Source organism: Arvicanthis niloticus, chromosome 14 (assembly GCF_011762505.2).
Source record: "Arvicanthis niloticus isolate mArvNil1 chromosome 14, mArvNil1.pat.X, whole genome shotgun sequence".
Classification (NCBI taxonomy): domain Eukaryota; kingdom Metazoa; phylum Chordata; class Mammalia; order Rodentia; family Muridae; genus Arvicanthis; species Arvicanthis niloticus.
Window position 1 is genome coordinate 73806026 of NC_047671.1, and position 26132 is coordinate 73832157.

Consider the following 26132-nt stretch of genomic DNA (forward strand, 5'->3'; position numbering starts at 1 on the left):
TAGTGAGTTCTAGGATAGTCAAGGATACAGAGAGACTCTGTTTAAAAAAATACAAGAAATAGACTCCATAAAGTATATACTTTAAAAAGACTATGCAGAGGGCTGGAGAGATAGCTCAGCAAGTAAGAGTATTTTCTGCTTTTACAATGTTCCTGGGTTAGGTTACCAGCACCCACATGGCAGGCAGCTCACAACCTCCTCTAATTCCAGTTCCAGAGAATTCAACACTCTACTGTGACCTCTGTGGGTTTCAAACACACACACACACACACACACACTAAGGTACATACACATAAAATTATGCACACATATTCAGATTAACTATTGTTCCTGTCTGTATATAATGCCAGCAAAAAATACATTAGTCACTTTATGAATGGAAGTTAAGTTCACAGTGATGTCCTTAATTATCTGAACAATGTCCATCTTCCTTCCATCAAACTAGGTTACATAAAGACAATAAGTGAGTACTTTACAAAACCCAACTCTGATCCTTACCACTTGTACACACAGAGCGCTCCAAGTTAGTGTGTGTTTGTTCTACATATCGGACATGGACATTCTCCTTTCTTCGTAGCCGGTTAATGCCAGAAAAGGAAAAGGATGTTACTGGTGAGTCTGGAATAATGTTTTCCTCACATTCAAGCTCAGCTACTTGATCCTGTTGACCATTTCTAGTGCAGATGAAAGATAAAAAGAAAAGGAATTCTGTATTTATTAAAATGTCTACAAAATAATGTGTAACTACAATAGAACACAAATACAAAAATATCAGAGATGTTATCCCTTGCATCTAATGCTCTAAACTCAGAGAATAGAGATGTATGCAAATATGTTAGTACAAAGTGGGGAATATTAGTAGAATTCTTGACCCAAACTATTTGAAATGTTTGGAATTTCAGAGCGTACGAGGAATGAGGAATTTAACAGGAGTGTACAAGACTGACTGGACTAGGAAAAAAGGGAGGACGTCAATCAGTCACTGTAAAAGAACAGGCCAGATCTGTGGTTTGACTGTAATCCTCACGTATGGAAAGGAACTGAACATTGTGGTAGAATCAACACAACTCAGCAAATGACACATAGGATGATGATAATGCTGACAGGATAACTGCCAATTTCTCCAGGAATTATCCAAAATGCTGTGCATATGACTTAAATTATTATAGTTGTGTGAAATATTATGACTCTCATCTTGCAATTGGGAAATAAAGAGATAGACGTAAAGTGATTTATTTCAATAGTAAAAGAGCTAGGATTGGAATTTAGCATAGACCCTGGAGGTTCATATTAACTTGGTGACAAGTTATTCTTAGTATAGGTCCAAGTCTAAAGACCAACACAGGAGTCTTCTGTCCCTGCTTCTTTCTGTTGAGCTCTGCTTACCATCTTCTCTTAGCACTGCAGTTTACAATGGTCCTACTAAACCTGAAGTCACAGCCACTGAATCTGACTGAAGCCCTGCTGCATCTTCCCACTTCATTAAGACTCCAAGGCAGAGTTTTCTAGCTAAGCCACAGAACGGATGTGGTCTCTCCTACATGAACTGTACTCAGCCACTCTCTTCCCTCAAGTTCCCCAGCACTCAAGTGCACTCCTGTCTTCAGTTCACTGCTCTCGCTATTCCAGGGGCAGTGCCCTTGACCACATCAACACCTTACGTCCTTTATGCCTTTGCTGAAACTTCATTTTTCTTCATGATAGTTTACTGTATTTTTATGAGATAGGAACTAACTATGCAACCCAAGATGGTCTCAGACTTGCTATCCTCCTGCCTCAGCTTCTTGAGTGCTGGGATTATAGGCATGCTTCATTGTGCTTGGCTTGTGCTAAAATTTAATATAAAATTAAAACTCCTTCCCATAACTTAGTCTCCTTCCAGTTCCTCTGTTCGGTTCATTTTTATCTATTTTAAAGATGCTGTCTTACAAAGTATGTAACTTGTGATGTTATTGATTACCAATTATAATACAAGATATAAAAGGGCAAGGACTTCTGACTTACAAAAACAAGTATATAAATAAGAGGTACATACGATGTGTTGAGTGAATGAACATAAGACATTTTCAGGTTTCACTAAAGAAATAAATCTGTGCTGATCTCAGCAACTGTTCTTGTCTAACTTGATTCAAGACCTATGACACCAATCAAAACTTTGGATCGAATTGTATTACTTAATGATCTAAACTAAACCATTGTTGATCTTATTAGCTAATCAATAGTACTAATCTGTCAGTCATTTAATTTTTGATAAGACCAAACTAGTTATTTCATTTGAAAATTAGTCATATGACTTCAAATACTACATACAAATTTTATAAACTATGATCAGCACAGGTTGGTAGAAGGCTGGCAAGACGGATTCAGTAGGTCAAGGTGCATGTAAACCTGCCAACTTGAGTCTGAACTCCAGAACACATGTAAAGATGAAGGGAGAGAAATGAACATGGGCGTGCGCGCGCGCACGCGCGCGCACACACACACACACACACACACACTAAGTTTTTTTTAAATAAAAATTAATCCAAGACAGAAAAATATTTCCTAACAAATATTTATACTTTAATTTCCTGAATAATGTCACTATTATTTGCTATCTATAATTCTATAATGTATGATATGGAACAACCTTAGAGCAAAAATCTAGTTAATTTTTTTCTAAGTGACAAAAATGATTATGTGTATATACACACATATGCATATATATATATATATGTATATACATGTATATGTATATATATATATATATACATATATATATATATAATGTTTTGTTGTGGTTATGCTGTGGAATGATTAAATTAAGCCAACTAATAAATTCACTTCATAAACCTATTTCATAAAGTAAAACATTTAAAACCTACATTTATACCAAACTTTAAGTACACAGTATGTTCTTGTTTTAGTTACCATTCTGGACAATGCAGTAAACATGTAATTTTTAATAAATTAATAGTACTCTTACTCTATAAAACAGAAGTTATATAAGAAAGTCTTGCAAGTTAATAGAGTGTAACACTTCTGCGACCTAGCTTGAACTAATCACAGCACTGTCTGCTTTCTCTTTAGTTATAAAAATTCAACTTAAAACATAAATGAGTCACAAGAAAATTAATTATTTGCTGGGTCTATTTACAAGGGGTTAGGAATTGCACAAGAGAAAAAAATTCCCCAAACAAAAACGCAAACCAGCTCCATCTAGCAGTGCATGACTAAGTAAATGAGTGCAAATTGTATCCTCTTTGGTCATAAAAGACAGGCACCAGGTGAAAGCACAAATTCTGTCTTACCCAATTTAATTCTTCAAAACATTAGGTTCCATCCTGATTTTCTGAGAAGAATTAAGAGTTTCTTTTTTACTTCAGTTGGGTTGTACTTGCCACCTTCCTTTAGCCTTTCCTTCCGATGACATCAGAAGGTTTGCTATTGTTTTATTTTTAGCCTGCTTCTTAAAACTCCCATCAAAACTGAGTTAGCTGTTCTTTCTCAATGCCTTTTGAGGATCCAGGGTTTCTTTTCATAAGGAATTCACTTTACAAGTTTTTAAAATTTAGCCTTTTCCTTCTCTACTTTGTTAAAATATAATTAAAACCCACTAAAGCAATGTTATAGACACCAAACTTATTTCAAAGTTCTCATTTTTAAAGAAAAAGATTTCTTCAAGTACAAACAATCTGATACCTAATCCTTCAGAACCTGTAAGTTTATCATATAACTAAATCAAAGGCTAATTTTTAAAAGTAGGGTTATTAGAACTATGTTCTTGAAGAATGTTTCATTGAGTATCTGGCTATCAGGAAATCTGAAAAAATGATCCCCTTGATAACCTTTCAATGTAAACAATAAACAAAACCCCCCCCGAAACTTAGCATGGACATACACTCCAGCCACAGGTCACTATCAGTTGTATTCTGCCTCAGGGCTTCAACTGCAGGCATATTTTGCTCAACCTTTTACTAATGAGCTTGATAAGAGGCACTGACAGAAGCCACTTAAACTTTATGTAAAAGACACAAGGCTCAGAGAATAAAAACTAACCTGATATATATCAGTGGAAAAATCAGCATATGGTAACTACTCTGACCTAGAATTATGAAGCAAACCTAGAAAAATGCAACAGAACAAGAATAAATGCAAGTGGGCCACCAAGATAGCTTAGCCAGGAAAGGTGCTGTCGCTAAGCCTGACAATCTGAGTTTGATCCCTGGGATTCACTCAGTAGAAGAAAAGTTATCCTATGATTACTACATACATGTTCTCTCTCTCTCTCTCTCTCTCTCTCTCTCTCTCTCTCTCTCTCTCTCTCTCTCTCTCACACACACACACACACACACACACACATATTCACACACACACTCACACACAGTTTCTTTTCTATTGTTGTAATAAAGTACTACGACCAAGGCTACATATATTTCCTTAGGGCTCACAGTTTCAGTGAATTAGTCCATAACCATTACAGTGGGGAACATGGCCGCAAGCAGGCAGGCAGGTATAAAGCAGAAACTGAGAGCTCACATTTTGAGACACAACCATGAAGTAAGAGAAAGTGAGACTGACCCTCTCCAACAAGGTTACAACCTCCAAGAAGGCCAATCTCTTCCAAACAGCTCTACCAAATAGAGAACAGATATCAAATATATAATAAGCCTATGGGAACCATTCTCATTCAAACCATCACCACACACAAATGTAGTTTAAAAGCCAGGAATAAATGTGTCAGAAGGGAGAAAATGTATGCTTTGCCATGTACAGGTGGCAATATGTAATAAGTAAGCTGTGGTTAATTCAAAATTACAGAGAAAGGGCAGTTGAAATAAATATAGATTGTCAATAACATATGAGATAAATGAAAGCAACTCTGGGACTTTGGAACCATTTACAGACGACACCTATGTGCTCTAACCTCTTTTCATCAGAGAAAGAGTCGACAAGAATGTTCAAAATTTCACACACTCATTACAGACTCAGTCTTCCCTCTATAGACTCTTAGGACTGAACACATGGAACAAATGGCAAAATTCTACTAGATATCCATTAGCTAAAAGTTAAAAATAATTTTACCTGTAAGATATAACTACTAGACACCAAAATAGTATGTCATCTGCATAGTCTTGAGTTTTTACAGATGCTTATTTAAATACAACAGCATATTTGAGAATTCTGTAATACTATGAATACTACCCTGAATTCAAAAGTTTAAAAAATTACAGGAAGCAGTCATTTAGTGTGCCTGTTGTCCTAGCTAACTGGTAAGTAGACAAATGGTTGCGATTACAATTTCAAAGCCACTTGGATAACAAATGTAGTGAGACCCAAGTCTCCACTTCAAAACTTAAATACTAACCAAGCAAAAATAACAAAAAGTCTAAATAAAAACAAGATAAACTTACAGAAGTAGTATCTTACTTAGGGTTTCTATTGCTGTGATAAAACACCATGATCAAGGCCAGGCATGGTGGCACATGCCTTTAATGCCAGCACTTGGGAGGCAAGGGTAGGTGGATCCCTGTGAGTTTGAAGCTAGCCTGGATTATAGAGCTCATACCAGGACAGTCAAGGCTACACAAAGAAACCCTGGCTCAAAAAAACAAAAAACCAAACAAACAAAAAACAAAATAAAAAACCCATCATGATCAAAAGCAACTTGGGGAGGAAAGGGTTGATTTCAGCTCACATAGCCTAGTCACACAGCATGAGGGGAAGTCAAAGCAGGAACCAGAGGCATGAAATCGGATGTGAGAACTGAAGCAGAGACCATGTAAGTAAGTGCTACTTCCTGGCTTGCTCTTCATTGCTTGCTCAGCCTGCTTTCTTTTACTATCCAGGACCACCTGCCTGTGTAGCATCATCTACAATAGGCTGAGCTTTCCCACATCAGTCATTCATCAAGAAATGTCCCTCAGCTTATATGGGGGTGTCTGTTTTCTCTCTCTCTCTCTCTCTCTCTCTCTCTCTCTCTCTCTCTCTCTCTCTCTCTCTCTCTCAATAGTATAGAATAGAGTTTATTGAGGGCATGGGGAGGGGAGCCAGGAGGGTAGTAGAGGCAGAGGAGGCAGAGGCAGAGGCAGAGGCAGAGACAGAGACAGAGACAGAGACAGAGAGAGAGGCCGGCCATGACCACGTGGAGAGAGGAAGAGGGAGGAGGGGACAGAGAGGCAAGAGAGTAAGAGAGAGAGGGTAAAAGAGTAAGAGACTAAGAGCGGGGTACCACCTTTTCTTTTTTCCTTCAATCTCAATATTTTATTGATATTATAATATTAAAAATATTCCTACATAAATCTTAGTAATTATTGCCACAAAGCCATCTCTACATCCACAACAAAATGGATAACTGGGATAATTATTTAGATAATTTAGAACAAATAATACTTTGTATAAAATTTCTGCACAGTTGAGATTACACATACATACACACATATACACACATATACATACATACACACACATATGCACACATACATATGCATATGTTTCTCATATCACCTCTATAATTGTCTTGTTTTTTTACCCTGAAGTGTAGACACTAGGCACAGGCCAGAGATTCTGAGAGTGCACTATGCAATTGTTACCGCTCAGTTTGAACTGTGAGATGTTTCATCTATTGTTCATAACATAAACCATTTATTTCCATTTAGTTTGCTGGGGTACCACTTTTTCAACTAAGGTTTCTGCTTCCCACATAATTCTAGCCTGTGTCAAGCTGACTCATAACTAGCCAGTACAAGCGGGAACTACTAAAGTAAGCCCTATTTGCACTCTGAAATTTGTCAGACCACATTAGAGAAAACAAACAAACAAACAAATAAACAAACATCCACTTTGTTTTCCTGCATCTTGAGACAGTGTTGCAGAGTGGAAAGAACAGACCTTTTCACATCAGAAGACACAGGCTGTATTAATACTCAAGCTGTTAACTAGCGATGAAAGCATACAGAAGTCATTTGCCTTTTTGAGCTTTGGTTCTCTCATCTGTAAAGTATAAATAATAAACTACTTGGCAGAATTAGGACTACTCTGTGGATAGGAATAATACAAAACAGAAGAGAAGGAAACAGAATGCAGGAAAAAACTAGTTATTTTTACTTCTATAGAGAGGGAAAGAAGAAATAAGAAGAGGGAAGGGAAGTTGTTTTATATGCCAAAGAATTCTGCAAGAGAAAGTACTTATGAAGCTTCTAGAACACTGGAAAAAAGCAGCAAAAAAATCTTAAACATCTGTAATAACTATGAAGTATTTAAATTTTTCTACTGTTTATGTCATTATAAAGCAACATGTTTTAAGATGCTGACAGTAGACAACATAAAACTGCAGTGACTTTCTTAGTATGTGAGTATAGTGCACTGCATCATTTTAAAAGATGAAACTTGTGACTATACTTGCATATAGACAACTAAGTACAAGGAAAGCAAGAGGAGTAGGAGTCTGCTGCATTGAGAGAGAAGACTTACGCCATTTTCTGCTGCAGTTGCTCAGAAAGCTTTTTGTTTTCTTCCTGAAGAGTATTCTTTTCATTCACTTAAGAATAACACGAAGGAGAAAGCATATTAATATAATGCCAGGCTCTTAAAATGTCAACATTTATGAAGAAATTAGGATTTTATTTCTTTTCTTTTTCTTTCTTTTTCTTTCTTTTTCTTTCTTTCTTTCTTTTTTTTTTTTTTTTTTTTTTTGAGACAAGGTGTCACTCTGTAGCCCAGGCTGATTTGGAACTCAGTGTATAGGCCAGAATAGCCTCAATGATCACAGAAATCCTCCTGTCTTAACCCCTTAAAAGGCATTGTTGGGGTGTGAGCCATGACACCTGGCTTTCCAAACCTAAATCAGCATATGGGAACCATCCCAACCTAGAATTATGAAGCAAACCTAGAAAAATGCAACAGGACAAGAATAACCACTAGTAGAGCACTGAGATAACTCTGTCTCTGTCCCTGTCCCTCCACATCCCTGATACGAAGGTTGCAGACATGTGCCATAAAGTGGATTCTGGGCATATGATTTCAGAGTCTCATGTTTGTATAGCAAACATTTTAACCCTGAGCTATCTGTCCAGCCCAAGCTGAATTTTATACATTTGTCCCACACCTCCCCTCTGTATATTGCTAGTGCATATGAAAAAAAAGTCATCCTACAGAATGACTTCACATGGGTTGGGATAAATCTTGTTTCAGGTAAAATAATTTTTTTTCCTTTTCTTAAATTGAAAATAGATTTTTTTCATATAATATACTTTGACTATAGTTTCTCCTCCCTCTACTCCTCCCAGATTCTCTATACCTCCCCTCCCATCCTGATCAACTCCTTTTCTGTTTCTCATTAGAAAACAGACTTCTATGGGATAAGCAGACTTCTTTATTATTATCCCATAGAAACTAACATTGGAATAGGATGAAACAGAAGGAAAAAAGCCCAAAAGAAGGAAAAAGAAATAGAGACCCACTTAATCCCACACTCAGGAATTCCATAAAAAACTAAACTGGAAGCCACAATATATATGCAAAGGATCTGTCGGGTAAAAGGAGAGAAGGAAAAAATATAAAAGAGGGGAGAAAAGAAGCAGTGCTCTGGCATAACCCTGTGAGACAAGGAACCCCCAAAGGTGCCACTGAGTTCACTGCCTGTTGGCCATCTAAGCAGCCTGTACTTAAAAAGTTTCTTTCCCCAGTGAGATTCCCATGGAGGAAACTAAATTTTCACTTGCAGGTGGTTATCAATCAGAATTGCTTCTGGGTTAGGGCTAAAGGCATGTGTCTACTTTGTTCAGCTCTAGACTCTTGTCTCCTGCATGCCCAGGCAGGAGACCAGGGCATATACCAGGCCTTCATCTCAATGAGTTCTTATGTGTATGGATCCTGTTGGTTGAGAGGGCCTTGTTTTCCTGGTGTCCTCCATCCCCTCTGGCTCTACACTCTTTCTGCCCCCTCTTCTGCTCTGAGCCCTGATTTGATGGAGACAACCCATTCAGGGCTAAGTTTTCTAAGGTTTCACGCTTTGCCTATCTAGTTGTGAACCTCCGCCTGTATTCCTTCCCATCTCCTGCAGGAGGACCCTTCTCTTCTGACGCCTGAGCAAGGCGCTGGTTTATGAGAATGGCAGAATGCCATCAGGAGTCATTTTATTGCTATAAATTTTCTATTTATCTTTGTTTTGTTTTTTAGAAAAGTTGTATCTGGTTTTATACCCTTGATCTCTAGGCGGTCTAGTGTCAGTTTCTTGGTCACCCAAGCAGTGTTGGGTATGGGTTATGGGTTACATCTTGTAGAGTAGGCCTTAAGTCAGAGCAGTTATTGGTTGGTTACTTCCACAAGCTTTGTGCCACCATTACACTAACATATCTTGCAGGCAAGGCATCATTATAGATCACAGGGTTTGTGGCTCGATTGGCTTTTTTCTATTTCTCCTTTGTTAATGTACAGAATACATGGGGAAGGCATGAGCTCAACTTCTCCACATTCAGTGAGTTGTGTAGGTGCTATCTTTAGGAATGGGGCCTTTCTGTTTGTGGAGAACAATCTATAGTCTTGGCAAAAGCCTGGGTTGTTAGGGGTTTCCATTGGCTAACAAATTAATTAGATGTAACTTAAGTCTGGAAGCATCATTTGGTGACAAGAGATGTCCAGTTGAGGCTGTTTCTCTTGTATTATTTGACTACTTCATTTAGATCACCTTCATATGTTTATATTTTAGGAAGCTTCTACTATATTAGGTTTTAATACTATCCTTCAAATGGGCCTGAATTTTAGCTGTCTCTTCCTGTATTCCCAGCTCCTCTCCACTTGATCCTCCTGTTTCAGCCCCAATCCATCTATAACTATCTGTTTCCCAGGAGATCTATCTGTCCCTCACTCTGTACCTAACTTCTGTGGTTCTACGGATTACAGCTTGGCCACCACTGACCTAACAGCTAATTTCCACATACAAGTAAATAATACTATATTTGTTTTTCTGGACCTAGAATACCTCATTCAGGATGATTTTGTTGTTGTCCCATTTATTTCCTTGTGAATTTCATGATCTTATGTTTTTAATGGCTGAGTGATACCTCACTGTGGAAATTTACCACATGTACTACATTTTCGCAATTTACATTTTAGGTTCATGCCCATATCTTTCTTTTTTGTTTCTAAGTTCCAGATTCTGCTCAGAAGGTAGTTTACTCACGGAAAGAAATTAGTTCAGGTTTATAAGTTGCTACTCACTTAACAAATGTCTAGAATATGATTAACCTTTATTTGTAGAGGCTATTTGCTGTGGCATCTTCTGAGGTCTAGTTCTCCTAGTTTAGTAATGCTTAGCCCATAGTAACATACACTGACAGGAACCTGGGGCTGCCTCCAGTGGAGATTACATCCTGTAGTTATTTTTCTGCTTTATAAACATTAAATGAGGACAGGAAGATGTAGAAAAGACAGATTACAACAGGTACACTTATAGTGGGATATATTTAAATTACTCATTACCAGGTATGATAAAGATGAAAGACTGATTTTACTAATGTGCTTACAAGTATGTTTTTAATATTCAGCATTATTATTTGTAGTGATGGCCATTGAGCCTTGGGAACATTAGGAAACACTATTTTGTAATCACATTTATTTCAAGGTAAATGTCTAATGTAATATTTGAAAATTGGGCTGAATGACCCAGATGGAATTCTTTCTTGTTCTAAGTATGAATAATTAGACTATACTCCTTAATATTCTTTTGTCCACAAGCATTATATAAAATTATCAGTTAATCAGTTACATAGAATTGGCACAATATGAAATGCAGTAATTACTACCTAAGAGTAAGTTAATTTTGCACAATAGCACTTATCTTGCAATCAAGATAAAAGACACAAATAAGATATGCTCAGAAATATGCTTATTGACTTAAGCTTGGTGAAATTTTAAAGGATAAAGTAAATAATATATATATATATATATATATATATATATATATATATATCACTTTTGTGTCCAATTTCCTACTAAGATTAAATCTATAAAAGACACCTAAAGTTTAAATGTAAGCAAGTTTTATCAAGGGGACATCATGCTTTAAGCACATGATGAACAAACAGGAAGGGAACTCACTCAGCTCTGTAATAAGCTTCAGATTCTGCTGCCGAATGTTTTCAAACTCCTGCTGCTTTCTGTGCATATGTTCTTCAGTCACTGCACAGCGATCGCACAATCCTGCTCTTAATCTGTGAAACAGAAATAAAACATGTTTCATCCCCAACCTAGAGCAGACCTTAATACTTGCATGTAATTAAAATGGTATAAAAGCAAAAAGGAGGAGGGGGGATGGGATAGGAAGTTTCTGGGGGTGGGGGAAGGTGAGGAATGGGGATGACATCTGAAATGTAAATAAATAAAATATCCAATAAAAAAATTATTTCTACACGTTGGGTCCTAAGCAACTAGCTAATGACTAACTATAGGAAAGGGGGCAAATCCATATAATCAAGGCTTTTTTTTTTTGCAACTTACATTGTAGCCCAAGCAGGCCTGAAATTCATTATTGTAGCACAAATTGGCCCCCCCCACATGGTAATTCTCCTTCCTCAGGCTCCTGAGTGCTGGGATTATAGATGTGAGGTACCACTTGTAGCTAATACTATCAGCTTTGGAGCACGGCAGCCATTGATTTATTTATCTCTTACTAGGAGGAGTAAAATCACTGGCTCCATCTTGTTTGAACTGAAATCCCTTATCTGGTCACACAAGTGAACACATAGGTTGGCAGAAGGTAAGATTCCAATCCGTGGACAGAACAGATACTGTGGCTCCCGAGCTCCCAGTAAGCAAACCACACTAAGCCCTGCCTTCCTCACTGTTAGCCCCATGGACATCTTCTCACAGCTCTTCTCAACTCTGCCAGCTCCCACTTCATCTACCCATGTTTCCAATAAACTTCTTTACTTCCCAAACTCATTTTGATGTGTGCTTCTCAGAGAATACAGGGCAGCATATATACTTAATTTTATGTATTATATATTAAATATGTATATTTATATATTAAATATATATTATATATTAAAGCCATAATTTCTTAATATAGGAATCACAAACAGGAAGAGATAATCTCTTGCCATTATTTCCTTTGTTATAGAAAAGAAAAAACTTTTCTGCTTATGGGAAGTAGCATGGAGGATAGAAGGAAGGGAAAGTGGGGTGGGATGAGGAAAGGAGGGAAAGGGAAAATGTAAAGGAAGAAGACAAAGGAGAGGAGAAGGAAGAGGAGGAAGAGGAGGAGGAAGAGGAGGAAGGTAGAGGCCGGGCTCAGCTTTCTTCCCAGATCCTCCAGCATATAACACCAGACGAATGAAGTGTTCTGTTCACACTGACAGAAGAGTAATTAAGGATTTCTTTTTCATTGCTGGACTGGGGAAAACTGAGGAATAGATGACTTTCTAGCTTCTGATAGCTCAGCTAGAGAAGGCTTAAATCTGGGTGTACTAGCCAGTGTACTAGATTACCAAAGGTTAGACTTACCAGTTGAGATACTACAGAAATCTTACTAAACTTGTTATAAATTGTTGGTTTCATTATCTCATTTAATTTTCAAACTGCCCCTTCAAGACTTATTCTTGATAGCATGCATGCCCTGTAGGTCTAGCTTCCTCCACTTAAACAGGTTCCGTTTCCTCAACTTTTTTTTTTTTGCTAAATACTTACTCTTTATTAAACTTTAATTAGTGCCCAAAGACTGAATTTGAGAGTGGATCTCTTCTCTTCCCATATTTGTATGGTGTCCCCTGAGATCCACTGAGCTTAAAATACACATACAGTATACTACGTAGCATTTGCATGTGGGTGCTACTGGTACCCACTTGCTCACCCCTTGGCATTCCCCTGCTAACTGTCCAATGGCTTCTGTTACAATGAAAACCTAAACTTGTTGCCCATGTCTACACATAATGAAGATTTGCAGTCTTATCGCTCATCCCTGATCCCGTTTGCTCTTCAATTAGAACCACAGTAGATTTTATGTTCAGATACTTAAAATTTATTTCTACCTTAAGCTTCTTAAGTTTTGTTTTGGGACAAGGTCTCAATATGCAGCTCTGACTGGCCTGGAATTCACTGTATAGTCTATGCTGACATTAATTTCAGAGATCTACCTGCCTTTGCCTCCCAAGTGCTGGGATTAAGGGCATGTGCCCTCATGCCTGGCCTACCTTAAACTTCTGTATTCTATCTCCTTTAGTCTCTTGCTTCCTCAGATAACTATCTCCCCACAGCTCCTTTATTCAGGTTTTATCTCAACAGCACTGCTTCAGAAAAGCCAGCCTTTGACCATCTATAAGTATCCTTTCTAAAGTCACTCAAATATATCACTTAACTACACTTTTCCTCCTAGCACTTCATATATGAAACCCTTATTGTTAGTAGTGGGAGTCCTTCCAGAGTCTGACCATTAGATATAAGGTCCATGATGTACTAAGGGGAGCAATACTCCAAGTCACCTAGGATGTAACAGGGACAGAAATATTTGTTATTAAATCGTAATTAAAGATTCAGTGGAAATTTGGAATTAAGATACATATGTGATTCCAAAGCACATAGATCTTGTTCACAAAATATTTCACAAAATACTGCATATCCAAGTAAATTGGTATTCTCAAAGCTACCATATAGATGGCATTCAACTTCAGTTTACATATATGCAGAATACTAGATTATTTTGAAATGAGAAGATCGTATAGCAGGTAAAGGCTCTTGCTGCCAAGTATGATAACACTCCTGGAACCCTACAGTTGTTCTCTGACCTCCACATGCACATCAAGGCACACATAAACATGCACACAAAATAAATAAATAAAATAAGATAAGAAATTATTGGCCCGAGCACTCAGCAGATCCCAGGAGGCAGCCCTGCACCCAATCTCAGAGAACTCAGAGGAATTCGGGCTCCCAGGATCTCTAACCTGGGCAGTATCAGTATCTTAGGTAAGGAGACAGCAACACCTGCCCAAAACAGGGAGTAACTGGGACCCACTAGGACCCAGGAAGTCACTCCTGGCCTAGAGCACTGGTTCCTTCCAGTCTGGCCCTGAGCACTGAGCAGATTTTGGGCCCCAGCTCTTACCCCAGTAGTAACACCCACCCCACACAGTTCTGACACAACCAAGATAATAGGGAAGATAGGCTCCAGTCAGAGACAGGGCAGATAGCACTAAGGAGATCCAGATGGCAAAAGGCAAGCACAAGAACGTAAGTATCAGCAACCCAGGATATTTGGCATCATCAGAAACTAGTTCTTCCATACTAGAAAGTCCTGAATTCCCCATATCACCAGGAAAGCAAGAATCAGATCTAAAATCACTTCTAATGATGATGATAGAGGACTTTAAGAAGGACATAAATTTTAACACTCTCAAAGAATTTGAGAACACAGGTAAACAGCTAGAAGCCCTTAAAGAGGAAACACAAAAATCCCTTAAAGAATTACAAGAGAACACAACCAAACAGGTGAAGGAATTGAACAAAACCATCCAGGACAGAAAAATGGAAGTAGAAACAATAAAGAAATCACAAAGGGAGACTATGCTGGAGATAGAAAACCTAGGAAATAAATCAGGAGTCATAGACGCAAGCATCACCAACAGAATACAAGAGATAGAAGAAAGAATCTCAGGTACAGAAAATACCGTAGAAAATATTGACACACTGTCAAAGAAAACACAAAATGCAAAAAGTTCTTAACACAAAATATCCAGGAAATCCAGGACACAATGAGAAGACCAAACCTAAGGATAATAGGTATAGATGAGAGTGAAGATTCCCAACTTAAAGGGCCAGTAAATATCTTCAACAAAATTATAGAGGAAAACTTCTCTAACCTAAAAGAAATGCCCATAAACATACAAGAAGCCTACAGAACACCAAATAGACTAGACCAGAACAGAAATACCTCCCGTCACACAATAATCAAAACACCAAATTCACAAAACAAAGAAAGAATATTAAATGCAGCAAGGAAAAAAGGCCAAGTAACATATAAAAGCAGACCTATCAGAATTACACCAGACTTCTCACCAGATACTATAAAAGCTAGAAGATCCTGGACAGATGTCATACAGACCCTAAGAGAACACAATTGCCAGCCCAGGCTACTATACCCAGCAAAACTCTCAATTACCATAGATGGAGAAGCCAAGATATTCCACATCAAAACCAAATTTACACAACATCTTTCCACAAACCCAGCATTACAAAGGATAATAGCGGGAAAGCTCCAATACAAGGAGGGAAATTATACCCTAGAAAGAGCAAGAAAGTAATCTTCTTCCAACAAATCCAAAAGAAGATAGCCACAGAACTATAACTGGGTTATTAGTGAAGACTTGTGTAGATACGCCCAGACAGTATTTTATTTTCTATCCTAACACCTATGATAAATTGTTGGTTCCCTTTTCATTGACCTTTGACAAATTGTTTTATAACCCCCTGAAATGTGCTCTAAGTAAAAGTCTGGTTATTTGTCTAGGAACAATTAACTGATGTTATCTGAAAGACTGACTAAATTCTTATTATAGTTTTTGACTATCAGAAAAAGGCCTAGTAATAGTCTCGTTATAAAAGAGCCTAATAATCATGGATATAATTTAAAAATTTTTATATGATCATCATTAAGATTTAAAAAGTCATCTGTTATATAACATCACCACAAGATAGTACATTTTTATAGATCTATGTTTAATAATAATAGCCTGAGACAACAATTTGACATCTTTAGAGAGTATATAGGTCAAATTACAAAATTTGTTTTTAGTGTCCTCAATTTTTTCATAATAGTGTTAATACTTAAGGATTTATACCTAATCAATTATGATAAGTGGATGTTACTCATTTTTTATTTTAAAAAATTAAAATATGTATATGTGATTTGACGCCTTTTCAGGCTTTCTAGTTACAATTACTTTAACAAGAGAAACAATTAAAAATATAATTAGTTATTGCCTATAGTATCTTTTATGCTTGGTGTTCCATATCAGATTAAGATAAACAAAACTGACTATTACAGTCTGACATTTGAGATGTTTAGTTAACAATTTATTATTACCCATATTACTGGAATTCCTTATAATCCTCATAGACAAGATATTATAAGACAGATATTATAAAACTTTAAAATAATATCTTAATAATTCTCTGAGTATGGGTGGAGCAGCACTGTGCTTCTGCCCTGGTTTTATAAGAACTCTGAAAAATTGGCTTTTAAAACAACAGAAGGGGAACTATACCCCCAGAAGAAGTCTCCCAGAGATACTCTCCATCATTCCTTGTTCATTTTTAATTTTCTAAATCTAAAAGCCCATGACAAAGCTGCTGCTGATTGCCTTTGGTATGCTGAGACCAATAAACACTATGCCACAATTATGTGGAAGGACCCTCTTACCTTTAAATGGAATGGCCCGGACCCAGTTCTCATATGGGGCCGAGGATTGATATGCCTGTTTCATGCCAAAGAAGGCACAGCTAAATGGCTGCCAAAAAGATTAATGAAATCGATACCCCCACAAAGCCAGGCCCAATTATAAATAAGATGAATAACAACTGACATCCAGGGAAGAGAAATCTCCCTGAGAATTCCCTTCATCTTTCCTTTCCAGGTAAAAATGAATCACCCGTGGTATTTGCTGTTCTAATCCTGATGCTGGCCTCTGGACTTAAACTACTCAGACCTTTGATGGGCCATTGACAAGGACATCGAACAGCTAGAGATTGACATCACAAATTTGAAGAAATCCTTCATTTCCCTGTCTGAAGTGATCTCCAAAAAGTACAAAGGACTTTATTGGACTTGATTTACTCTTTTACAATAGAAAAGACTGTGTCAGCCACAAAGGCGCTGACTGAGAGGCGGGGGTGAGACCATCAAGGCAAAACCACCAAGTATCATTTGGTGGAACTAAATATTGGCTGTTAATATCAGGTTCAAGGATAACATTACAAAGGTGAGCATACTGTGAGGGGGGTGTATTATGAGTCACACAGAGGCCCAATCCTGAGACTTGAGAGAGAGACAAACCATTCCACTCTCCAGGTTGCCAGCAGCGATTGGAGTTATTTGTAGGTGTGAAACTGCCAGGAACAGCGATGCCTTCATAGAAAGGTGGTTGAGAGTGGTAACACAGCCAACAATCATTAACATGATCAGGGGAAGTAGCATTAAGTGCCAGGAAGGTCTGATTTACCATGGTAATAACAAGATTCTCTGTCTGAGCAAAAATGGGAGTATCAGCTTTGGGAGAATCAGCTTTGGGAGAAGAGGAAGTTACTGAAATGAATATATGAGCAGTTTTTGTAGTAGATGGAGGGTTAGGTTTTTTAGGTGGCTGCGCCTGTGGAACCAAAACCAGGTTGGGACCAATAGGGACTGGCAACTTTACACGAACTGGTTCTTTGAGGAGCTTAATGGCAAAAGTAAGGCCAGCATCTGTGCCTGATTGATAAAGTCGGAGACCCCATGAGAATCCATGCGTCCAATCCTGGGACTTGGCATGTTCTGTAAATGTAATGGACAAGGGGAGGCACCAATCCAAGGTAACGGGGTTGGAACCTTTACAAAGAGGACTGGCATCTATAAGGCCTTGGGGGCGTGAGAAGTTTCATGAGACAATAATATAATCCCAGGAGGAGCCAGGACTCCAATAAACCATCCCTGAGGTCTCACAGCTTAGATAGTTAGTCTATGGCTAACAGTCAGGAGGAACAGTCCTCAGGCCCTACAGAAATTTACATATTAATGAGGTACCTATAGGCCAGAGGGTGGAGCCAATTAAGCATTCTTCCCCAGCCCCTCCCCCTCTCTCTCTCTCCCTATTTAACTCAGGTCTGCCCTGGTTTTTTGGGGGGTAGGGTGCATCCAGATCCATCCACCATCCCCCATGACATTAAAGCCTGTAAAAACTTTCTCGTGTCATTGGGGCTGTGCTATGAGGAGCTGTGGAGAGGCCTTTAGTGAGCCACAGCTGCTGCACCTAACTTCCCAGTGGAGGAACCCAGAGTGTCCCCAGCCACATTACCCACACTGTGTGAAAAAGTAAAAATCACTGTTTGATTAAAAAATAATAATAATAAAATAATTTTTAAAAATACAAAAAAAATTTATCTCACCGCTAAAGAAAAAAATCGTAGTTCAAATCAGTTAACCTTTTGGTTAGATATATGAAAATGGAAAGTACCTAATTCTGGAAGTATTTCTTATTCTTGGGTATTGATCTCAACTGAGTTGGGGGAAAAGATGCATATATGAAGGCTGACTATGTTATCTCAGGAATATATAAATAGAAAAATTCCTATATTGATGGAAAGTGAAAAACTATAAAAGAAATCAGAGTAAGAAAAGATAGCAGAAATACAATTTATTAGTTTGCATATACTTGGAAATTAAAGGAAATATAAGCTTTGGATCTAGGACATTCCACCCTTAACCTCCCCTTATATCTAACATTAGAGACACCATTTATAGGTTAAGCTATGATAGCTAAAAATAGTGGGAAACCATATATAAAACCTGGGAGTATATTGTCAGTCTTAGAAAGAACTTACTCTCAAAAGACTAAGGGAGAAAAATCACTTCCAATCCCATAAATGATTGATTAAAAGTAAACCAAATGGACTCCCACTGAGGAGGAAATACTTTCTTGTTCCAGTATCAAACTTACCTATCTTCTAAAATTTTAATGGTTTCCTGGAGGACTTTTTGCTGGTCTCTCAGCTGTTGATTTTTGGTGAAGAATTCTTCTAATCTCTGTGCATCTCTAAAGTTAGGAAATAAACATTTATAGAAAATGATAAAGACAGTTCTGATAACTCCTAAATTTGGTCTAAAAAACAAAAAGACTCAGTAACCACATGGTGGTTCATGACCATGTATAATGGGATCTGCATCCTCTTCTGGCATGCAGGCAGAATAATGTGTACATAATAAATAAATAAATAAATAAATGTTTTAAAAATAGTAATATTTTAGAAAATAAAATTAGTAGGTTTACAGGAAAGATCGATTTTAATAAAACTGAAGTTCTTTAAAAAACATATAGTGAAAGTAATTTAAAATGTATAATCAAATAGTTAAGCACAATGATTTCTGAGTTTTAGTACTTCTTCTTAAAAATGGTCTCCATTTTCACTTTTAAGGATAGCATTTGAATTACAACATTAGTAACTGTTAACACTGACCCAAGGAACAATATCAAAGATTTCACCCTGTTTCTAGTAATCAATTCTGAAACATTGAACCAACTAGAAAAAAACCAAACCACTGAAGCTGGAGAGTACTGGCTGTTAGTGGAGGACTCAGGTGTGAACCCTAGTGCCCAAATGACTACTCACAACCATCTGGAACTCCAGTTTCAAGATCCAAGACCTTCTGGTCTCCACGTGCACCAGGAACACACATGGTGCACGGGGTATGTGCAGGCAAAACACCCATACACATAAAAATAATGATAATAATAATAATAAAATCCTTTTTAAAAAGTAAAAGTAAGCTGTGCAGTGGTGGTGCATCTCTTTAATCCTAGTACTTGGAAGGCAGAGACTGGAGGATTTCTGTGAATTCCAGGTGAGCCTAGTTTTCAAAGTGAGTTCCAGGACAGCCAGGGCTCCAGAGAAACCCTGTTTCAAAAAAGAAAAACAAAAGAAAAAGAAAAAGTAACAGTGACATTTATAAAGGATATTAACACAGACAAAAATGAGGCTGAAAATCACAGCATTTAAGTGTAGTTCAGAATTTTAAAATGCAAGTAGCTCAAAAAAAACTAGCAGCAAAGTCTATTTATTCTTAAATAAAACAGATTCCTGTTACATTTAAAGTGGATGAAAAGTGAATTTTACATATTAAGAAAATAATTCTATTTTTTGTCTCATTCAATAAAATTAGCTTTGGAGTAATGTATATCATAGGGAGAACTTACACATAAAATTTTTCTGAGGTCACAAATATAATTCATTATATGCACATAATATATGTATACGATTCATAAAGGCAATACCATTAGTATTAAAGTCCATTAAAAGGTTGGACAGTTTATGAAATTCTTTCTTGAGGAAAAAGGGGAGGGTTCAAGACAGGGTTTCTCTGTCTTAGAACTACTCACTCTGTTTTTGTTTTTCAAGACAGGGTTTCTCTGTGTAGCCCTGGCTGTCCTGGAACTCACTCTGTAGAGCAGGCTGGCCACGAACTTAGAAATCCGCCTGCCTCTGCCTCCCAAATGCTGGGATTAAAGGCGTGCGCCACCACCACCACAGCAGAACTCACTCTGTAATCTAGGCTGGCCTCCACCTCAAGAGATCCTCCTGCCTCTGCTTCCTAAGTGCTGGGATTAAAGGTGTGTGCTACCACCATTATGCTTTTTTTGGAGAGCAGGGGGTCAGTTTATGAAGTGTTATGACCCATAAAAAATAAAATTTGTGTTATATGAGGAACATCATGCTCCAGAAGCTGCCCTACTCATGACTTCTCCTGGCTACTTTGCGAGGTGGTGACAGTCAGACTGCAGCAACACTTTCAGTTCCCCATTTAACAGCCATTTTGCCAGCTTACCTTTTGCTAAGATAAATCATTTCATCAATATTTAGTAGTTTTGAGGAAAGAAGTTGATCTTTTCCATTTCTTACAAGTTTAGAAATCTCACAATTATTCTTCTCTCCCCTTTATAATACTTTGAGTACCAAGAATTAATATCTCAGACAAAGGAATGATAAACACAAACAGCTTTCATTTCACTAAATAGTCTATGAAAAGATAATTTTATATTATAGCAAATAGTAAAATATACATATACATGTTAACTAAGTCTGTACTTAAAAATCAGTTATTCATTTTTAGTTTAAAATATTAAAAAACACAATTATCTCAAAGCTAATTCATTTTTAAGTAAGACATAAGGTTTTTTTTTTTTTTTAATGAGACTGGCTATCAGTATCAATTAATAAATAATCACTGGCATTACATACTGATACTTACAAAATCCGTTCCTTTTTCAGTTTGGTTACTTTTATTTGTAAACCTGCAAAGTAACAAGGAAAAAAAGCACAGTATTTTGTTACACACTGTACCAATTCTAAAGCAGTTATCTAAATTCCTTTATGAGGCAAATGCTACACTATTAAGCAGATTTAGACTCTAGCTTCTGAATAACAAACCAAGTCCCATTTGATGTACAGTATATTCCCCTTACTTATACCCTCAGGCTACAAAAGTAAATCTGCAACATTATTGCTTTTAGTCTATTATATGACAGCCAAGTAGATTAAAAGTGAGTTATTTCCTTTCTAATAGTGAGAGCAAACATATAATTACCAGTTCCCTATAAACTCAGGTCTGCGTTCTGACACAGCCTATATATTTGCTAACAGTAATAGTGCCTATGTAGGCTCAAGTCTCTGGAGATTAAGCTAGATTGTGGCAGGAAGTTCCAGATTAGAAACAAAGTTGCTTATAGAAAAGTACTTAAGAAAGGACACTAGGATTTTTAACTCTAGACACATGTACTTTTCAATTTTAATCAAGACCGATACAAAGAAAACAGCAAAGGAAAATAGGAATAAAAGTAATAGGGTATTTCTAATTCTCATGGTAGTAACTAATAGAAAAATAACCACTAAGCAAGCATGAAACACAGCCTACAACACTACTAGCAACTAAATATAAATGCAAACCAAATAGTCAATTACTAATTATAAAAATGAAGGGATTGTAAAACTATAAAACCATACTTTTCTGAAGATACAAGAAACTAGTATAGTCTTTGGAAAACAACTTAGCAATATATTAAAAGTTGTTCTCATTAGTATCTGATTTCTTGGGTTTTAACCTATGTAGAAATACATAATAAGTATTCAATGTTAAGCAATACAAAAATATTTAAAGTAGAGAAGTCCTATCTATCTATCTATCTATCTATCTATCTATCTATCTCATCTAAGATCTATTTATCATCTATCTATCTACCTACCTACCTACCTACCCACCTATGGTACCATTTGATGGAATAATAGTCTGTTTAACAAACCAAACTATCTGGAGTATATTGAACAATCTTTACAATCTTCAAAACTCTCTTGAAACATACACTGAACTGGACACTGTGGTACATGCCTGTAATATCAGTACTTAGAAGGCTGAAGCAGGATGCTCACAAGTTTGAGACCATCCTGAGCTACATAGTTGAGTCTACCTCAAAAACAAGTCAAATTAGTTGAAATTTTCTAGTTGAATATGGCTTTTCTCTTCATCCTCTGCAAATTAATTAATAAAAAAGAGTAAAAGGACCTTGATTCCTAGTTAAGTTCATATTATAACATTCTGTAATTTCTTCAACTACAACTATCATAATCACTTTAAAAATAAATTGCCTAGAAATTGTTAAAGTTCTCTAAGAGTTTCACTTCCTTTCTCTTTTTAAAAGTTGGATCTCCCAGACTGGAGAAATGGTTCAGGCAGTTAGAATAGTGGCTGCTCTTCAGAGGAACAGGGTTTGAGTCCCAGTATCCACATGGTGGTTCACAACCACTATAACCCCAGTTCCAAGGAATCTGATGTCCTCTTTTGACCTTCCTGGGCACCAGACATGCACATGAAACACATGCATACACGCAGGCAAGAAGTTTACCATGAGGTTAAGGCCAACTTGAGGTACAGAGTGTGTTCCTATCTAAAAAAAAAAAAAAAAAAAAAAAAAGCAAACAAAAAAATGACAATACATTACCAGTAGGAAAACCTACAAAAAGAGTACATGAGATGTCTTTGCATTCTTTCTTACGATTACATGTGAGTCTATAATTAACTTGAAATAAAAAGCAATAATAAAAAAGTGATTTGCTTTTAAAATATTTGCAAGATAATGAAAAAGGAAGGCTTGTGTTATATAACTGATCAAAGTAAATTGGTATGATTTGGTTTAAAAGAAAAAATCCTTCACAGCTGCCAAATTCCTAAGCCATATACTTTCTTCCCATTGGGTAATGGTGACAAACTCAAAAGACCTTGAAAGTGCTCAGCAAAGTAGCACTCCTGCAGAACTAAGAACTATGACCCACATTAGAATGAAGCTACAGTCACCAACTTTTGTCTCTTCTTCCCAAATGTGGGGAATTTTACTTGCTGACAGATTTTCTCATTTTTAATTTTGGCTGACTTCTAAAACTCAGGTCGTCTTCTGCAAGTGAAAAGTAGCCAAAGATGAAATGGGTTCTGGCCATGAAATAAAGATTCTTTATTTTGTAGAAAAGAAACAATGAAGTGGAAAATCCACATAAACTTCAAAAGAAAATTCTTAGGAAATATGGAAAGACTACCCTTTTATCTTATAAGCATTCAACACCTGTGAGGCATCTGTTCTGTCACGTACATCAGCCCCAAAACAGGTTTGTATGTGCGTATGCATGTGTTTAAATTTTAGCATTTGCTATTCATCAAGTCAATTAGGAATCTACAATCAGAACCCCTATAAAGTGTGCTTTAATCCTGCTCCACACCCATCGGAAGGAATGAGGCTATACAACAATGTAGCTCCTGTATGAACAGGTAGTCTGTTCAACAAAGTATTTGGGATCACAACACTGGCAACCTGAGAACCTATTGAGGAAACAGTGCTCAAAAGACTAAGCACTATAGGACACCAATTAATCATACACTTATTCATTCTATGAATTTTGGAGGAACTCAAGGGCAAGTATATGTTGTTATATTATACTAAACAAGTTTAAAAGTTCATAAATGAGAGAAGAGTTAGTTCAATTTATGATGTATAAACAGTAAGCAATGCTATTAATTCTTGTTTTTGTTCTTTATCCAGATAAAAACCATTTAAGCACAGCTTCATGTAAAGATCAAGTAATTTGACTTTACCAAAATAGTCCTATCTCTCTAACTATACAATAAATCATTTCTATTCTAAACTAAAAACTGTATTTATAAAATCAGCTATACTTAATATATATGCACTTTGTCTAATATTTATTTCAAAACAGATAAACTAATTGTTGTGAATTTCACTGAATTTATAGTAGTTATAAATGCAAATAATAAAATAAAATGTGATAACTACTTAGAGAGTTCTTACTAGGCACTAGTACTATGAGCCAAAACTGCTAATTTTGTAGTACTTAAGTCGTATGTATTTATGTGTGTATGTATGTGTATGTATGTAATGCTTATGTAAATACTTTTTGTAATGTTGATGAAACATGTAAGAACAAGTAGAACAATAAACAACTGTAACAAAACAAACAAACACAACCCAGATTTAAGGTATAGACATCCTGTCATGTTAAGAGCCTCTACATTTCCTTAAAGCAGTTGCAATTATATGCCCTGCCCCAAAAAGCCTAGTTTCCTATAAAACTGGTCTAGGTTTATGAAATATAGAACTTTATATTAGCTGAGATGTGGTAGTAGAATCTAGTGTGGACAGTAAACACTACAAAAAACGAATATTCTAAATTCTACTTTATTACTTGTGCTTTTAATAATAAGTAAATAAATAAAAGATTAAATTAAAAAATAATAATAAGTCCAATACTGAGATTTTTAAAAAATAAAGATCCTATCAAAATATACTCTTGGGACTTGAGTTTTAAAGAATTCTGAAATTTCTATTAAAACCTGTTATTCTGAAATCAAAGCATTGAAAGCTTTCTACTCTCACTGACAACTCAGACACTAGGATGAACAATGATGACAGGACAGAATTAAAAGCTTAGTGACACGTTATCTCCACAATCATCCCCCTGCAAACAATGCAGCTTGCGACCTGCTGATTTTCATCATAAGATGGGAGGCCATTTATTTTTAGTTTTAAAAGAAATGCATGTAGCTTATTATATCATGATCAATGTACACACTGTTCTACAGATCACTGCTGTTGTTTTATTATGTTTTGGTCAAATGAAGCCAACAAGAAACCCCAAATGCTATCCATATGCAGCAGGGTATACAGATGCATGTAATTTCTTATGTGTAAACTTCCTTGGCTGTCTATATAAAGTCATGCACCTCAAGTACTACTTACTCTTCCTAACATTCTCCTTTGTCTTTTACTCACTCAAAGCTTTAAAAAGTAATGAGTCAAATTTGATTCCTATATAGACTTCAAAACCTGCACTGTCCAGACAAGTCTATGTTTGATGTCTTGCAAACAGCCTCTTGTATTGGTTTTTCTAAGTAGATCCCCCATCATCTTTTTAAAAAGTAAGTGCCTTCCAGGCATGCCTTTGATGCTATTACATAGTCAGAGGATCTAGTTTTATTAGGGAACTATGTGAAACTCATTGACAAAGGACTAGTAATACAAAAGCTTTCTTTCGTTTTGGAAATATTCAGTAACCCAAACTAAATTTTTAAATGACATCAGTTTTCTACAATAGTAGTTTACTATGCTAAACATGGTGATAGGTGCCTGTAATCCAAGACTGAGGCTGAGGCAGGAAGATCTTGAGTCTGAGGCCTGCCTGGGTTACACAGCAATTTCTAGGCCAGTTGGGCTACACAGTGAAACTCTGTCTTAAACAAATAAACAAAAAACACAATTATTTAAGACTTTCAAAAAAAATCTATAAACAGAAAACAAGTCTGCTTGTTATACCATACCCTCTTAATGCTTTTTATAGCATACCAATATTCCTGCGACCATGAAGCCCATTAAAGAGCAGCAACAAGGATTGCATAATATAAAATAATCACCTACTATAAAATAAGGGTGAGCTATCTACAATGTAGTATTTGTCAGATTTTATAAGAAACATTGTTTTGTGGTGGTGCAGCGGCTAAGGCGGCCACCTGCAGAGGGCATGGGCCCTCTGTGCTCCCTCTGTCTGCCTGTTCGAATCCCGCTCCATCAGTCCTGTTTGTCTCTGCCCAAGTCTCATGAGAAAAATAAAAGCACTTGGGAGGCAGAGGCAGGCAGATTTCTGAATTGGAGGCCAGCCTGGTCTACAGAGTGAGTTCCAGGACAGCAGGGCTACACAGAGAAACCCTGTCTTGAAAAAACAAACAAAAAAAACCCCCCAAAACAAAAAACAAACAAACAAAAAAACCCGAAACATTGTTTTGCTCTCAAGAAATATATATTTTCTTAATGTTACTTCATCATAAAATAGCGGTCTCATGAAGTCCCTGTTTACAG

The 26132-nt window shown here is 36.7% G+C and overlaps 1 protein-coding gene across 5 annotated transcripts in view; it reads right to left on the bottom strand.

Annotated features, from left to right (window-relative positions):
• The window catches only part of Rbbp8 (RB binding protein 8, endonuclease), an 86649-nt gene that overhangs the window by 32924 nt on the left and 27593 nt on the right, over positions 1 to 26132 (bottom strand). For all 5 annotated transcript variants that reach the window (XM_076912991.1, XM_034518293.2, XM_076912988.1 and 2 more), the window contains 5 exons: positions 20972 to 21014; positions 18666 to 18761; positions 11080 to 11192; positions 7453 to 7519; positions 499 to 674 (listed from right to left, as the gene is read on the bottom strand). In XM_076912991.1, the coding sequence (XP_076769106.1) occupies positions 499 to 674; positions 7453 to 7519; positions 11080 to 11192; positions 18666 to 18761; positions 20972 to 21014 (495 nt within the window). The remainder of the gene's footprint in view (positions 1 to 498; positions 675 to 7452; positions 7520 to 11079; positions 11193 to 18665; positions 18762 to 20971; positions 21015 to 26132) is intronic.